The 16,023-nt window shown below is 36.3% G+C and overlaps 1 protein-coding gene across 7 annotated transcripts in view; it reads left to right on the plus strand.

The window, feature by feature from the left end:
- LOC307174904 (uncharacterized protein) overlaps positions 1-16,023 on the plus strand; it is a 636,196-nt gene that overhangs the window by 388,099 nt on the left and 232,074 nt on the right. For 6 of the 7 annotated variants that reach the window (XM_079899417.1, XM_079899421.1, XM_079899418.1 and 3 more), the window contains 2 exons: positions 2,237-2,393; positions 5,327-5,362. In XM_079899417.1, coding sequence (XP_079755543.1) covers positions 2,237-2,393; positions 5,327-5,362 — 193 coding nt within the window. The remainder of the gene's footprint in view (positions 1-2,236; positions 2,394-5,326; positions 5,363-16,023) is intronic. The other variant, XR_013824198.1, reaches the window with a different exon arrangement.

Here is a 16,023-nt window from a genome sequence, read left to right on the forward strand (position 1 = left end):
CCCTCCCATCCCCCCATCCCACCCCTCTAGGTCATCTCAGAGCACCGAGCTGATCTCCCTGTGCTACGCTGCTGCTTCCCACCAGCCAAACTATTTTACATTTGGTAGTGTATGTATGTTGATGCTGCTCTCACTTCTCCCCAGCTTCGCCCTCCCACCCCATGTCTTCAAGTCCATTTTCTATGTCTACCTCTTTATTCCTGCCCTGGGAAAACTGGACAGCTACATGTGAAAGAATGAAATTAGAACACTACCTAACACAATACACAAAAATAAACTCCAAATGGATGAAAGATTTAAGTGTAAGACCAGACACTATAAAACTCTTAGAGGAAAACAGGAAAAAGACTCTTTGACATAAACCACAGCAAGATCTTTTTTTTTTTTTTTTTTTTTTTTTTTTTGCGGTACGCGGGCCTCTCACTGTTGTGGCCTCTCCTGTTGCAGAGCACAGGCTCTGGACGCGCAGGCCCAGCGGCCATGGCTCACGGGCCCAGCCACTCCGCTGCACATGGGATCATCCCGGACCGGGGCACAAACCCGTGTCCCCTGCATTGGCAGGCGGACTCTCAACCACTGTGCCACCAGGGAAGCCCGCAAGATCTTTTTTGACCCACCTCCCAGAGTAATGGGAATAAAAACAAAAATAAACAAATGGGACTTAATTAAGCTTAAAAGCATTTGCACAGCAAAGGAAACCATAAACAAGATAATTTTTAAATAGTCCATTTATTTAAAAAATAATTAATAGGGACTGGACCAATTTCTTCAGGAGAGGTCAGTTATTGCTGAAGCATTGCATAAAAGTTGTTTGAGTAAAGAAGTTGGGGGACCGCATTCTAGGAACCATTATCCCCTATAAAATTTCACAGTTACATTTTCAAGCAGCCCAAAGCCGTATTTCATGCAGATACTATAAGCACAAAGGCAGCATATAAAGCATAATTGTTTATTGTATAGGCTGATGGAGAAACGAGCATTTCCACCAGGGCAGACGGCCAATTCAGAGCAGGCTCCCAAAGAACTTTACAGGCTCTGTGGGGCTGGCCAAGTCAGCAGAGGACGGCCAGAAATCCTGCCTTCTAAACTGAAGTTTGACTTCCCAGGTGTGAGGGATCTCTTCTGACTCAAAACTCCCAACAGACTTTATCTAACTCTCTTTGCAGATGAGCAGTCTTTTAACATAACATTTATTTGTGTCTACGCTCCCTTAAGAGACCAAGAATTTCTTTGATAAGAGAACTTGTATTTCATTCAGCCTTGTTTCTAGTATACGGTCTAGCACAGACAATAAAAGTTCTGTGTTTGGTGGTATTGACTGAATACGTATCTCTGAGGGAAAATACGCAGTTTAACAGTTTTTTGGTAACACATTTCTATGAACCAACAGAGGTTCATGTTAAAATTTACCAATCAGAAAATCATTTAATACTAAAGGTTTTTATTTCTCAGAATCTATAAATTTAAAGCATAAAATTTTAAGAAAAAGTGATTTATACCTCCATTTCCCAAACTCTGTTCCAAGGAATTCTAGCTCTTAATGTTCTGGAGAATCATAATATGCACTTACATACTGAGAGATTTTTTAAATAGTGCATTTTTTAAACAGCTTTTTTTTTAAACTTAGGTTTTTATAAATTTTATTTTATCACTGAAACTTTCTATCTAACACCTATTACCATCCCCTGTGGAAGTGATATTTCCAAGCACACACTTTGGGAAATGTTGCTCTGACAGGGGATTTCATGGGAAAAATAAAAGAAATATATTTCAGCTTGATTCTTCCAGATGTGTTTGTTTTGACAATCTTCAATAAAGAATTTCAAGATTACACTGATCCTCAGTTTACTTTTGGTAGTTATAGAACAATAAATATATTTATTTATTTAAGTTAAATAGATATATTTATTTCAGTTAAACATATATAAATGTTTGTGAAACATGTATGTGAAACATAACAATATAACAATAAAGTTATGAAAATAACTTTGGGTGGTTCTATAACATGAAAACAAAATAAAATCATCATTTGCCTACATTTCTGGCAAATTAGATTACATTATTAAATTAAATGTATTCTTGTTCTGCAATTATTTGCACCATCCCCCAAGCAACTTTCCTGGAGAATTGGTTTTTTTGGAGATGACTTGCTATTTGGTTAATGGGTGGTGGGCAGAAGTGACAGCAGGTCTGTTTTAAGTCTAACCTTAAGAAATATCATATATTTCTACACCAGGAGCTCCTGGCCTCCGCAACAGAAGAGCATGCCTCAGGTGGCCACTTCCACACCAGTGACATCTCCAGAAGGAGACACCTGCTGCAGGGCCACACCAGGCATCTGGTGGACCTGTATCCTGAAATTAAACTGCCCCAGCTGACCCACAAATGCACAAGTAAGAAATAAATAGAAATAAACATTTATTGTTTTATGTTGCTAAGACTTCATAGTTGTTTGTTAAAACAGTAATAGCTAAGGCACTGTCAAATGTACATGATCATTAACTTTTCTAAGAAACTTGTCTGTGGAATCTGTCTCCTCTTCAAGTACTCCAATGCCCCACTCAACCAATGCAATTCCTGTTGGGACTCTTGAAATGTATGTCAGCATCACCTGTTCCAGCCTTTATTTTGCCAAACCCAAAAAAACACCTGTCCTCATCTTACTCACCGTTAAACACACTTGACCTCTCAGTGCTTCTGTAAACACTACTTTCCTCTCTTGGCTTCCTTGTCACCCACTGTCCTGATGGTGTTGTTTGTTTGTTTATTTTCTTGACTTATACTGAGCACTCCATTCTGGACATCTTTGTTGGACCATTCAACTCTGCTTTACCTATTGCGATATTTAAGTTTTGGTCTTGAACTCTCTTTTTTATCTCTATCTACACTTCCTCTCTAGACAGTATCATCCAGTTCCAAGACTTCAAATATTGTGTTTGTAATCCAAATGCTAAATTTTTATCTCAGCCTCCAAAGTCTAAACTTGTATGTATAAAATGTCCACTCAGCATCTCCATCAATATGTTTAATAAGTGCCTTTACCACTGAGGGTGCTTGTTGGCAAACAGAACTGTAGCTATTTCAACAGGAATGTATTAAGGATATACATTAGCTCACAGAATCTCTTTAAGGACTAGAGAATCAGGCATGAGAGCTACAAAGTCAGGAATATGCAACATATTACCATCTGGACTACTCTGCCTTCGCTGTCACTGGGCAGCAGCACCTGAGTCCACCAGTAGCCACTGACACTCTTGCATGGACCAAGGCCAGTGTGGCCTCTTATCATTAATGGTTATTGAACAGCATGTCCTTCTCCAGATGGTTCTTTTTCAGATCTAAATATGAAGATGCATTTGATTGACAATACCTAAGTAACACTTGTGTTCCTACTGCAAAAAAAAGCTGGAAAAAGGACTTACGACTTCTAGCTTGGAAAGTCAGGACTCATATAGCTGGAAATTTCATGAACATGATATGTCAATCAAGTAGTCTAGATAATGCTGTAGTAACCAAAAAAGAAAAATCTCAATGGCTTAAAACAACAAATGATGAGGGAGTACATGGAAGGTGCTTAGCATATCTGAGACATTCTGGAATTAAGGCTGATAGGAGGCTCCAATCTCAACATATGACCTCCAAAGCAGAATAAAAGGGCGTGGTAAATTGGGAAAGGGCTCTTAAAACATCCACCTGGAAGTAATACACATTACCTCTTCTTGCAATTCATTTGTCAAAGCAAATCACATGACCATGCCTAATATTACAAAGGATAGGGAGGTGAGATCCTACCCTGTTCCCAGAATGAGAGAACTGATTTTTTTGTGAACAAGCCTCATGATTACAACATACAGGAACAGTTGTTACAAAGAGACCACAGAGCCCCTTCGACGTGTAAGTCATATGGTGAAACTTCTTCCACTTGAAGTCCTCCAATGTCTTGGCATCATTGAGAATAAAAGTCAGATTCCTTGTCATGGCCTTGATCCAGCCTCATCTCATAACAAGCCCCTTGATCACTTGTCTCCAGCCGCTCAGCATTTCTGGTTTGAAGTCTTTGAGCTTGTTTCTTTGCCTTAAGTGTTCCCCCCACAAATTTTACCTGCCTTAATCTTTTTCATCGCTCAGTTGTCAGATCACGATTTACCTTACATTCTATTAGGTAAAATTGATGGTTCTTTAATAGTACTTTTCACCAGGTTAAATGATCCTGTTTATGTATTCACTTAACTGTGCCTACCTAATAGAACACCCGACAGATTGTTGGTGCTTATCAATATTTGTTGAATGTGTAAATCAGTGACAAACTGAATGAATAAATGAAACGCCTTATTCATTATTACCACACTACCTCTAAATATTTGGACTGAGGACATTAAGTTACAATGAGCACAAAGTTTTTCAAACTTATAATTGTTGGAATTTTGGCACAAAACATTAACTCTGATATTAGTAAATTACTCTCTAAAAACTTTCAGTGATGCCCCAGATCCTTAGAATAACATAGAAAAGAACTTTATAAATCTGGAAACAACGCATTTTTCTAGATTAAATTACATTAATCTTTACCTCCTTATCCACACTAAAAATTAACCAGAATGGATAATTAACCATTTTTCTAACTTCATACAAAAATATACTCCATTGAAGGAAAAATTCAATCTGCAGGAATCATGCCTAGAGATATTTATGCATATTTGCTATTACAATGAAAGATCTTGCTTCCTTCTCTTCTCTAAGTCCGGTCCCTTCATATGTGCTCTAGATCCATCTCCTTTTTTCTTGTTGGGAGTTCATTCCCTTATGATACCTGTATCTATTTCTTTTTTTTAAACAGTAATTTTATTGGAGTATAATTGAAACACAATTAACCACACTTGTTTAAAGTGTACAATTTGGTAAGTGTGGTAAGAGCACACTTTTACACACCTGTGAGGTAACCAGGACCATCAAGGTAGTCCACATATCCATGACCCCAAAAGCCCACTTTCCTATTGCACTGTCTCCCTGGCTACAGGCAGCCACTAATGTGCTTTCATTCACTGTGTACTAGTTTTTGTTTTCCAGAACTTTAGATGAATGAAATCATACAGTATGTCTCCTTCTATGTGTGGCTTCTCTTTACTCATGATTATTTTGAGATTTGTCCATGTTGATCCATGTTATTGTTGAATAGTATTCCCTCGGTTGGATATGCCAAGGTTTGTTTATCCATTCACCTGATGATGGGCATTTGGGTTATTTTCAGTCTTTAACTATTACAAATAAAGTTGCTACGAATATCTGTGTACAAGAACACATATGATTATATGTTTCATTTCTCTAGGGCAAATATCTAGAAGAAGAATGGCTGGACTATATGGTAAGTGCACATTTAACTTCTTAAGAAACTGCCAGACTGTTTTCCAAAGTGGTTGGAGCATTTTACCTTCCACCATCAGTGGATGAGAATCTCAGTTCCTCTACAGTCTCACAAACACTCAGTACAGTCAGTTAAAAAAATGGTGGCTGTTATAATTGGTGCATAGTGGTATCTCATGTTTTGAATTTAAATTTTTCTAATAATTGTGAGCATTTTATATGTTTGCCATCCGTTTATCCTCTCTGTTGATGTGTCTATTTAAATAGTTTGCCTATATTTTCCATTGAGTTGTTTAAGTCTTCTTAGTAGTTTTAAGAGTTATTTTTGTATTCTAGCTATAAGTCCTTTATCAGACATATGATTTGCAAATATATTTATTTTTATTTTATTTGACCTCCTAGACAGCCCCATTCACTCTGCCCCCACTACTACTACTATGTTCCATAGCTTCTTACAGATACTACCTCAAAAGTATTATCCTTTGTCCCTTCCTTTCCATCCGGAACTAATAGTAGCATCAATTATTATTATTTTCTGTACTCCCTCCTGCTTATCTTATTTCCCCACTGGATTGTAAGCTCTACCAGGACATAGATTTTGTCCTGTTCATCACTGGAATCCTGACACCTGGAATAGTGCCTAGCATGCAAGCATGTATATCCTTAAAGGCCAGATAAAAAGCACCACTTGTGTAAAGCCAACAAGAAGCTCCCAAGCAAAGTTAATTTCATCTTTATCTGTTCTCATGTAGTACTCTGTGTATCCTGCTATATCAGCAATGCTTTGCATTATTATCCTTACTTTCTACTGCTGAAGGAGTGTTGCTAAGACAAGCACAGTGGCTTACTTGTTCCATGAGATACGATCTCTAAAAGTCCCTAGTGCACTACCTTCATGCATTTTATTTCCTTTATTCTTTCCATAATTTCTTCCCTTCTGTACTCATAATAAGCACATAATAAGCACCATCAATCAATTAAAAATTGATGGATATTATACATCAAATAAACAGAAACTATTAAATTCATCGAAACACATGTCCATGCATATTACAAACAGATAGGGGGTTCTGTGTATCTATATAACACATTTTCAACAAAAGCACATTTTTAAGTTTAAATTTCTCATGGATATCACATGTGAACCCAGGCAGACACTTCTGTATAAATAGTTGGATACATGTTACATTTCTAACCTATAGTTTCTGAGAGGGTGAGTATTATTTCTATATATGTATAACTATATAGAGACATCCATATAATACTACATTCATATAGCAGCCTGTAAAGCTTTAAGATATAACAAGTTGCACCACAAAAAATGGAAGATTTTAAAAATAGAAATCACAGCTTTTCACTGAAGGGAAGGGATCACACACAGTGATTTCATGAACACGTTGTGACAAGCATAGGTTTTTCTTGTGTAGTCAAAGAACTCCTGGGCAGTATACTTGATGTTGCATTTCTCAAAGTGGAGCCCAAGGGCCAGCTACATAAGAGTCCTTCTGTGTGTGTTAAACCTTCAGTATGCAGGACACCTCCCCACCTCACCGCATCAGGGTATCTGGGGATCAGACCCATGAATCAGGACGTTTTACAAGCTTGACAGATGATTCTGTTGCACACTGTATTCCGAGAATCGTCGATCTAAGGCACCCTGCCTTGGGCAAACAGCCTTGGGTTGAAGAATGAGAGGCACGATGGGAGAACAGCTGTGAGTGGGAAGTTCGATAATCTGTGTGAGGCACAGAAGGCTGGTTGCGTGGTGGGTGCTGGCATGCGCTGAGTGCTGGATTCAGCAGGGTGTGGGTGATTACAGAACAAGGATTGTTTTAACGAGGACCTTATGTTCCCCTTCAAGGTTAAGGAAGCAAGACTCTCAGCTGTCTGCTTTTCCATGTCTCACTTCCCTTTCATTCTCCACCTGTTCTTTGACCTTCCTGTCAACTGTTTCCATCAGAAATATGTTCTGAATCTTGGCAGAGCTCAGCACTGCCTCCCTCTGTTGTGTCTTGTCGTCACCTTGCTTTAGCACATCCAGACTCGGTTATGGTCAGGGGCACAGAGTGTCAGCCACTACCCAGCGTCTTAGGAAAAGTCACTTCTGAAATCTGGTGACAACTTCTCTGCACACAGAGAATATTAGAGATGAGAGGCATTTTCGAAATCACCTAGGCTACGGTAGGTCCCTCATTTTAAGCTACGGTAACAGCTTTAGAAAGCAGTTAAAAACCTGTAGGATCATAAAGCAGCCTAGCAGCCAACCCGATCCTGTACCCAGGTCTCCGCTCTCCCACATGATCTTCCAGAAATTCACTGTAATACATCTTTAAATAGAACTATTATCTAGGGTCTTCAGTGAACACCACACAAATTTTAATGGATAAATGAAGCACTGGGTGATTAATCGATCACTGACTGAAAGATGAATAAACATATTGATGAAAAAAGAGAATTAAGAATGGGTTTCAGTATCAGGTAGACAGTCTATGAATGCTAGAAACCCAAATGTAGTCAATAAACTGCATTTTAGAAAAACATTTTGTTAGCTGTAATTTGTTATTTTGTGTTTAATAATATCTACGACACTCAACCTCACAAGACACTTCCCATGTACAATCCCATTTGACACTTTAAAAAATGTTAACAGATATTCATAAACCTGTCCATAAGCTTTAACAAAAAGCTTGAGGTTGTGAGATGTTAAGAAGTTTGACATTTTATGCAGCTAGCTACAAGCAGACTTAGAATACAAATCCAAATCCATTGCATCCTTTTCATTGGCAATGAAGGAGAAAAACTACATACAAAAGCCCTTCTCAGAAAGTTTTTAAGGAAACTCAGATAGTCTGACTCTTAGATTATTTAAGCCAAATATGTTAAAAAAAAAAAAAAAAGTAAATTAACTACATTTAAAAAAAGAGCCACAGTAGCTGAATCTAAAATTTAAGAAGAAATAAAGATAGAAATGGAAAAAAGCAGTGCTGTTAAGGACTGGAATACATGATGATTGTGGTGTGCTTTGCTGTTATCAAGCATCTGGCTCCACCACCAGCTCATGCATAGCTCCCACTATTTTAAATCCAGTCCTTAATTCTGGCCACATTGGGCTACTCAGAGTCCATCAGGAAATCATAGTAGAGGTTGCCTTCTGTGTACATACTCAATTGTTTATTTAATGATATTAAATATTATTTTTTACTAAAAGTTAATATATTTCCAATATACATATGTGTTTTATGTGTTTATTTTAAAATATAGAAAATATAATTGAAATAATATATATATATAGTTTATTTATAAGTGACACTTCAGAGTTGTATATGACAATTTTTGACTTAAATATAATATAATTTTTGGCTTAAAATGATATCTTCTTGAAAAATATTTTCAATGGTGACGTGGTATTCTATCATATAGTTATTTCATAATTAATATAACCAATTCCCAATTGTTGGAGTTGCCATTTATTTCCATAATTTCACTCTTATGATAAGGATATACTAAGGATCTTTATATATAAATAATGTATCTGTTTGTAGCTATTTTCACAGTATATATTTTGCTAAAAATAGAAATACTGAGCACATCAACTCCCTATTCCCTTCGTATCATGCTGAACCTATTAACATGTGACATTGACAAGGCATTCTCTTTCACCTGAGATTGATTATAATATTTTTCTTTTGTTTGACTAAACTTAGACTTACCTTGAGCCTATAATTTTTTAAAGGTTAATATGCTTTAAATAAATTTCTTGATTTAATATAGAGAAGAAATCTAAAACTTAAAGAGATAAAAATTTTGAAGTAGATTTATCATTTGCAATCTATTTACCCACCCACTAAATATCACTTCAAGAGTATACCAAAGCACTTCCTTTACCAGTCATTGATGAAAACATTGGGGGGGTGGACCAACATTCCCAAACATGACAACGCTATTCTTTGAATGCAAGGTAAGCTGGTGGCAAATGTTGCTTTTGAAATGGGCTCCTTTATCTCACTAGAGATTGGAGAGTCATGGTTTTCAAAGGAAATATTGGAATGTAACTCAGATCCAAGGTGAGAGTGGTTAGCATATTAGGCAGCAGAACTAGACTGGCAATGAAAATGGATTAACTCACAGAGGTCTTTGGTAAAGGCTGATTGATCAGTGATTTGAATAAATGAAAAACACTCTAGACGAAGTAATCAAAATCTGCCTTTGCCAACATAATGCAACATGATATATTAAAGGTCCTCTACCAATTTCTAGGCTTGAGCCAGTTTAGAAACCCAGAGCCAATTAAATATTGGAGAGGCCAAATATCCTTGCAGGAAGACCATGTATAGCATTTCAGATGTGAACTGTGAATCTTTTGTCTATATATTCCCAAAGTCACCTTTGGCTATGTGGCTATGCATTGGGGAAGAGGAGGAGAGAAGGAGGAAGAGAAGGAGAGAAGAAAGAGAAAAATGAGAAATATCCTGATGTTTTAGAAATGATTCAACATTGGCTGTGAACTGACACTAATATTTGCAGATCCAGAATTTCAAGACATTCAACTGGCAAGAGTGGGGCTTATTAAGGTTAGGTAATCAAGAAAGCTTTTACCTAAGTATATCTCGTGGTAGGTCTACAGGAATACATAAGAGATATGAGCCAAAGGGCCAAACAAAGCTCTCTAGAGTTCCTTCACCTTGAAATAATAAAACAGTACTGTGTCCTTGGGGAAAATTCAGAGATTGGTCTCAACTTCAGTGACTTGAAAGGTACAGGTAATTGCTATTCTAACTCCATTTAGCATTAAAGTTAGATTCAAGAAAGATGGATTGAGCAAACCCCTCCTGCTAATAATAATCGTGAACCCTAGAAAGTGTTGGAAGATACTGCAACTTGACTAAAAGCATCCATAAACTAGACAGGAAATAGCTATTGACGCAAATTAGGTCAGCTTGACATTTAATCGATTTCCTTCCATGGGAAGGAAAGTTTGGATGGTGCACAGAGCATAGAGGTTAAGCAGAATTTAGAGCATAGAGCATAGAGGTTAAGCAGAATTTAGAAGTTTTGCTAGGCTGATGCATTAAAAGTTAGAGTATAGGACTGCCCAAGTGTGGAAATTGAGTAGGGAACCATGGAGAAGGAAGACTCTAGAGAAGGGAACCATGAGGTCTACATACAAATTTCTCTCATATCCTTGCTGGACAACTAAATTACATGTGGATAAGGCAACACTCCCAAAAAACCAATGCAAAGCAAAAGCTGGATGAATTGTAGAGCTAAGCAGAGATTTCAGCTGCTGCTCAGTGCTGAGGAAAGAGAAAGTACTGGTAGTAAGAGAGGCTTTTTAAACAACTTGGACTTTCCATTGAAAACTCTGAAGGGCCAGGTCTTAGGAGTAAGAACCTACTATACTACAGCCTAAAACCAAGCCTCCAAAGAATTAAGTTAATGCGCTAGTAATTTAACTCCCTGCCAAATTCAAACTCAGTATTCTTCAGAGGTAAAATTAACAAGCATACAAAAAATAGAATCCAATCTCTAAAATATGTAACTTACAATGCTTTGGGATGCAATGAAAAATTCTAGTCATGAGAAGAAGCAGGAGAATGTGAACCATAATCAAGAGAAAAATGGCCAACAAAAACAGATTCATCTGTGACCCAGATATTGGAATTGGCAGAGAGGCAATTTAAAATCACTTTCATAACTATTCTTTAAGATGCACAGGGAAAGGTAGATATAATAAGTAAAGAGAGACTAACAAAAAGATATGAAAACTTTAAAACTAAACAAAAAAAGAGAATTGATCATTATAATCTGAAATTGAAAATTAATTGAATGAGCTCAACAGAAGTTTGGATACTACATAAAGAAGTTTCAGTAAACTTGAAGTCAAGTTTCTATAAGAAATTATCCAAATCGAATCAAATTTATGCACAGTGGAATAAAAGATTTAGAAAATTAACAGAGTCATAATGACGTATTGGACAAGAGAAACCAGGCTAATGTATGAAATCTGATCTTGAGAAGATTATTAGAGAGAATAAAACATAAAAATATTTGAAGAAAGAACTTCTGAAAATTTAACAAATTTGGTGAAAAACATCAATTCACAGATCTAAAAAACTCAGGGAATACAAAGGAAGATAAATACAAAAGAAACCACACCTAGGTATATCCTGATCAAACTTCTGAAAATTAAACATAAAATGAAAATCTTAAGTCTGAGTAAACTAAAATCACGTTACATATAGACACAAACAATGAGAATATTGGCTACACCTCATCAAAGCAAAGGAGGCCAAAGACAATGGAGATATGTATTTAAAGTGGAGGAAGGGAGGAAAGGAGGAAAGGAAGGAAGGAAGGAAGGAAGGAAGGGGAAGGGAAGGGAAGGGAGACAAAAGCCCTTTTGTTGCTGGATATAGAACTTCAGAAGTCCTATATCCAGCAACAAAATCCTTCAGAATAAAGGTAAAATATTTTCAGATAAACAAAAGTGAAAAATTTATCAGCACAGTGACACACTATAACAAATGCCAAAGCAAGTTCAGTCTAAAGAAAAAATGACATCAGATGCACATTTGAATCTACAGAGAGAAGTAAAGAGCTTGTCAAATGATAAATATTTGAGGCAATGTAAAATTCTATTTTTTCTTTTCCTGAGTTCTTTAAAAATCAATTAAATAATCAAAGCAAAAATAATGCATATGAAAATTTTCAACATATGGAAAAGCAATGCATGTGAAAATAAAGCAGAAGATGGATAAATAGAATTTCACCTATATTGTATGTGAAGAGATATAATTGAATAATATTAATTCAAGGTAGACTATTTTAAGATGAGTGCATATTATAATCAGTAGAACAACCACAACAACAATATATTAAATAATATAACTAAAAAAATTAAGATAAAATGGAATACTAAAAATATTTTTTGGTGTAAGCATAACTTTATTAAAAAATTTTTTTTAATTTAAGTACAGTTGATTTACAATGTTGTGTTAGTTTCAGGTATACAGCACAGTGATTCAGATATATATATATATATATATATATATATATATATATATATACCTTTTCAGATTCTTTTCCCTTACAGGTTATTACAAAATATTGAGTAGAGTGCTATACAGTAGGTCCTTGTTGGTTATCCATTTTATATATAGTAGTGTGTATATGTTAATCTCAACCTCTTAGGAAGACCATAGTACTTTGTACTTGAATGGCTAAAATTATTTTAAAACTAAAACTGACAATACCAAATACTAACTAGCAAGCACATGGAGCAGCTGGAAAATCAGCATTGCTGGCCAGAATGTGAAGTGATGAAACAACATTGTAAACTGTGTGCCTTTTATTTATCAAATTAAATGCTCAAGTTTCAACCAGGATCCAGTCAGAGTTAGAAACCATGCCAGTAATCTAGATATGGAAAATGTGATACGGAGAATTGTTAACTGTAAAAGGCATTTAACTATTAAAAGGGCTAAAAGAGGTTTCAAAGGGGTCCATAAGCATCAAATGCCAAAAGCAGCTACTACGACAGATGGAGAGAGATGTGAACAGCAAAAGAGCTGGAGTCTTAGAAGAGGGCCACCACAGCCACTCCCTCACACACAAACACTGAAGGCACACAGGCAGACTTTTTTTTTTTTTAACACCTTTATTGGAGTATAATTGCTTTACAATGGTGTGTTAGTTGCTGCTGTATAACAAAGTGAATCAGCTATACATATACATATATCCCCATATCCCTTCCCTCTTGCGTCTCCCTCCCACCTTCCCTATCCCACCCCTCTAGGTGGTCACAAAGCACCGAGCTGATCTCCCTGTGCTATGCGGCTGCTTCCCACTAGCTATCTATTTTATGTTTGGTAGTGTATATATGTCCATGCCACTCTCTCACTTTGTCCCAGCTTACCCTTCCCCCTCCCTGTGTCCTCAAGTTAATTCTCTACGTCTGCATCTTTATCCCTGTCCTGCCCCTAGGTTCTTCATATCCTTTTTTTTTTTTTTTAGATTCCATACATGTGTGTTAGCATACGGTATTTGTTTTTCTCTTTCTGACTTACTTCACTCTGTATGACAGACTCTAGATCCATCCACCTCACTACAAATAACTCAATTTTGTTTCTTTTTATGGCTGAGTAATATTCCATTGTATATATGTGCCACATCTTCTTTATCCATTCATCTGTCGATGGACACTTAGGTTGCTTCCATATCCTGGCTGTTGTAAATAGTGCTGCAATGAACATTGTGGTACATGACTCTTTTTGAATTATGGTTTCACAGAATCAGACTTCTTAAAAGAGGATGTGGCTGATATGGGGACACAGTATTGAAGAAACTTGCCAGAGAGCTAAACTGCGAGTCTGTTGTGGGGGTGACAAAGAGAGATGCCAGAGTGTGTAAGCACTTGGGCAGATGATCTCAAAGACTTGTCTTCGATTTGGTGTATTAGTTATCTACCACTGCATAACAGATTAGGTATCTACTGCTGCATAACATGAGCTTGAAACAATAAAAATTTATTATCTTATTATTTCTGTGGGTCAGAAATTTTGGGAGCACCTTACCTTGGTCTTCTGGCTCAGGTTATCTCATGAGGGAGCAATCAAGACGTTTGCTGGGGTTGCAAAGTTCAATTTAGGGAGGATTAGCTTAAAAGCCCACTTATGAGCCTATGGCAGGTCTCAGAAGATTCGATTCCACAATCACTGGCTGTTGACTGGAAACCTCAGTTCCTGGCCATATGTGCCTCTCTATAGAGCTGCTCACAACATGGAAGCTTGCTTCCCCCAGAATGAGGGATTCAAGAGATAAATGAGAGAAGAAAGCTACAGTCTTTTTGTATCCTAACCTTGGAAGTGACATCCCATCAATTTTGCTGCCTTTTTTTTTTTTTTTCCTAGAAGTGAGTACCTAGGTCCAGCCTAGAATCAAAGGGAAGGAATTCCATAGGGGAGTGATTGAATACTAGGAGTCAGTGATTGAATACTAATATTCTAATTGAATATTAGAAGCCATGCTAAAGGCTATCAATTTAGAGCTTGAGGGAAAGAAATCTTTCTAGTTAGTATAGCCTGCAGAGCAAGGAATTCTTTCTCTTAACCCTAGGGACCTAGTCTTATCTAATGATATACAAAGTATCTGAGTCAGATCAGGATGCTCCTTCAGTAACAACAGTAGGGGACTCACAGTCAGCTCAGCCAAGATCTTGGAAAAAAGTTAAGCTTCTTTAACAATAGACTATTTTCCTTTTCTTAAATAGCTCATAGTATTCAGTTGGATCTTGGTAGAGATTGAACACATGATCTTGAGAGACCAAATGATCATGAGACCAAACTGCTTGCTCATGATGAGCTGGAAGTTGATTCAAATATGAATAAAATTAGGAGTAACAAGCAGTCTTCCTTCATCAAGTGGAAATAAATAGTATATTGAGGGCTGTGAATCAACAGGCCCTGAAGAATTGTGACTCTCTTCATTGATTTTTAGCTGAAATAAAACTTTTCAGACTTCATACTGAGATTTTAAAAGACATATTGATTTATTTAATTTTCAGGAAAGTTCTATTCTATTATGTGTGCTGTTGTCACTTTGTTCCAGTGTCTCTGATTTTTCTTCAGGGAGACATGGATATAATATTTTATCCTCATAAGTATCATTTTCTTTCTCATACTTTTTATTCATTTCATCCTTTTGCATTGAATTCTTGGGAGAACCTCCTGATGTTTCCTTCAATGTCATTGGTTTATTATTTCAAAGTGTTGATTCTTATTCTGGATGCTACTGATGGGATTTTAATTCTGTGACTATGTTTTACTTTTGTTGCAATAATTCTTTATTCCCTATAACATCTTTTTATTGCGAACTGCCTTTTTAAAATTTCATCATATTTTCTCCTTATGACTTTCCACTCCTATTTCATAGAAACTACTTCTGTTGTATTCTGCTACATATATAAGTTTTTAAACTTTGTTTTTTAATTCTTTTCATGTTCTAAAATATTTTGGTCTTAGGAATCCTTTACACTCTTAAAAATTATAGAGGACCCCAAATAGATTTTTATTTTGCAGATTATACCTGTCAGTGTTTGCCACATTAGAAATTAAAACTAAGAAGTTTTAAAATATTTGTTTAATAATTTGTTTGAAATAATATAAACCCATTACAATAACAGCTGACCTAATGGAAGAGAGATATATATTCCCCTATCTGCTCCTACATTCAGTCTATCGCAAAATCATGTTATATACTCTTTGAAGAGAGAATGAAAGTACAAAGTGCAAATAACATCTGAGTATTATCATGAAAATAGTTTTTACATAATGGGCCCTCTGAAATGGTCTCAGGGACCCCAAGGGTCCCCAGACCACACTTTGAAAATTGCTGCTCTCATATATTTTTTCAGAGGTTAGCTTTTTTTCTGAGTCAATACTATAATTTTTCATTTCACTTCATGTCATTTGTTCCTTTACTATTATATTATTGCTTGATAGGAGATGCTTTTATAACACACCATTCAAATAAATATGTTACCGAAATCATTTCAAGTTCACATGGCCAACAGAAGATGTGGTAAATTGCATTCATGTTCCCCACCAATGCTTCACATTTGTCCATCTCTGCATCCTTTGCAATATAATCTTTCAGTGCCCTCAT

The sequence above is a fragment of the Stenella coeruleoalba genome (assembly GCF_951394435.1).
Source record: "Stenella coeruleoalba genome assembly, chromosome: 16".
Classification (NCBI taxonomy): domain Eukaryota; kingdom Metazoa; phylum Chordata; class Mammalia; order Artiodactyla; family Delphinidae; genus Stenella; species Stenella coeruleoalba.